General features: G+C 46.2%; 1 protein-coding gene across 2 annotated transcripts in view; it reads right to left on the reverse strand.

The window, feature by feature from the left end:
• The window catches only part of LOC119337926 (MADS-box transcription factor 26), a 2,460-nt gene extending 1,425 nt beyond the window's left edge, over nt 1–1,035 (reverse strand). Inside the window, exons 1-3 of one of the 2 annotated variants that reach the window (XM_037610196.1) lie at nt 666–1,035; nt 482–563; nt 292–353 (exon numbers count right to left, since the gene is read on the reverse strand). In XM_037610196.1, the coding sequence (XP_037466093.1) occupies nt 292–353; nt 482–563; nt 666–847 (326 nt within the window). In that variant the 5' untranslated portion in view covers nt 848–1,035. The remainder of the gene's footprint in view (nt 1–291; nt 354–481; nt 564–665) is intronic. The other variant, XM_037610197.1, reaches the window with a different exon arrangement.
• Between the last annotated feature and the right edge of the window lie 759 nt (nt 1,036–1,794).

The raw sequence follows: 1,794 nt of genomic DNA on the forward strand, positions 1-1,794 counted from the left end.
TGCGTAAACACATAATATTTAAAACTATTTGAGCCAAATTCAACATAACACGCTAGATTAGCCCTTTCAACTCTACCTAAGACTCATTCAGCCCCTCTCAAATCCCGTTGAAGGCCCGCCACTGCCAGGGCAGCTTTGAATGATAAACTATGTTGGTGCTTATGAAATAAACTAGACATGCTGGAAACGTATATCACTTCATCTCCATTTGTGAGCTAATGTGATCTTTACTTGGGCATAAATAATGTGACCTGTAGAAGCAAAGCGAAATGTGTAAGCAGGATGGAGTACCTCAGTCCCTTCTGCAGAAGGTCTATTTCTTGTTTCAGCACCATTGCCTCCTGCTTTGGGTCCTAGTGACAAACACGGTCAAGTTTTAGAATTTCACCAAGTTTTAGAACTGACATGCCCACTTAAAAGTCCCATGTGTGACTTAGACTTGTACATGAAGAGGAGAGGACATGAGAAGAAGCTTACTTACCACTCTCTGGTCGCCGCAGCCGTCGGCGGCCACGCCTTCTCCACTGGCACTCTTGTACCTCTCGATCAGCCCATCCATGGTTCTGCTCAAGATGAAGACAAAGAGATGATGAGCTCGAGGTTGAAGGAGAGCAATCGCTCAATCAAGAGAATTGAGAGGAAGTACATATCCTAGCTAGTCATACCCAGTGGTGGCGAGGTCGTAGAGCTTGCCGTGCGCGGAGAAGATGATGATGCCGATGTCGGCGTCGCAGAGGACGGAGAGCTCCCTGGCCTTCTTGAGGAGCCCCGCGCGGCGCTTGCAGAAGGTGACCTGCCGGTGAACGGGGTTCTCGATGCGGCGGAGCTGGACCTTGCCTCTCGCCATGGATGATGATGATGATGATGATCGATGGATGGGTGGATGATTGTTAAGGGGTAGATGGAGAGACGAAGATGAAGATGGATTGCACACAACCTTCCACTAGTTTGGACTAGCTTCGAGGTTGCTGCGGTTGCACCCTTGCAGCTCTCTCTATGTGAGACTACTGTCCTGGTTAAACCACAGGTGAGGCTAGAGATGTCGTTTTTATAGTGGGAGCAAGAACCAATTCCCTTCCCCCTCCCCTCGCATCCCACACAATAATAATAATTGCCTCTCTAGGCCTACATCGTCCCCTACCAATCAGCGTTTGAGGCATTTGGGCGGTCAAGCGAACAGATGGGAGGGAAGAAAGTTGGTGTGGCACCTTGGAATCCATGTGTGGCGATGCACACATGTTGTACACCCTTTACACTTGGCCTCATGACTCTGTTCCATTCTATTGAGTTCGCCAAGATGAGACATGTGGCGGTTCATGGAACGGACATCGATCGTGACCGTCCAATTGACATGACAGCCGGGTCGTATGAGCTTTCTCAAGTCAACCTTTGGTGCAACAACAACAAAAATGTATGGCACAAACTAGTAAAATTCCATACAAAAAAAGATCAAGTGTTGATGATTGCTAGTAGTAAATTTCTTTTGTTGGCACAAGTATGACGGGCTAAGGAAATAGAGGAACAAAGAAAAGGCATTGTAAAGAGATCAGATAAGTGCTAGATGTATTGCCATTTTTCTGTTTTTTTAGAACAATTTGCTGACCTTCTTTGCCGCAACATTAGGTGGCTAATGTCTGTCTATGAATTCCTCCTCTGTTTGCTTTACGACTATATGTCTTGTTATAAAGATAGCTAGCTTTGCTAGCTTAATCAAAACAGGATGCTCATTTGGTGTCATGTCAATAACCCCTCTTTTCCATCTCTTTTGTTGGACAAAGCATCTGTACCCAACAA

Source organism: Triticum dicoccoides, chromosome 7B, assembly GCF_002162155.2.
Source record: "Triticum dicoccoides isolate Atlit2015 ecotype Zavitan chromosome 7B, WEW_v2.0, whole genome shotgun sequence".
Lineage (NCBI taxonomy): Eukaryota > Viridiplantae > Streptophyta > Magnoliopsida > Poales > Poaceae > Triticum > Triticum dicoccoides.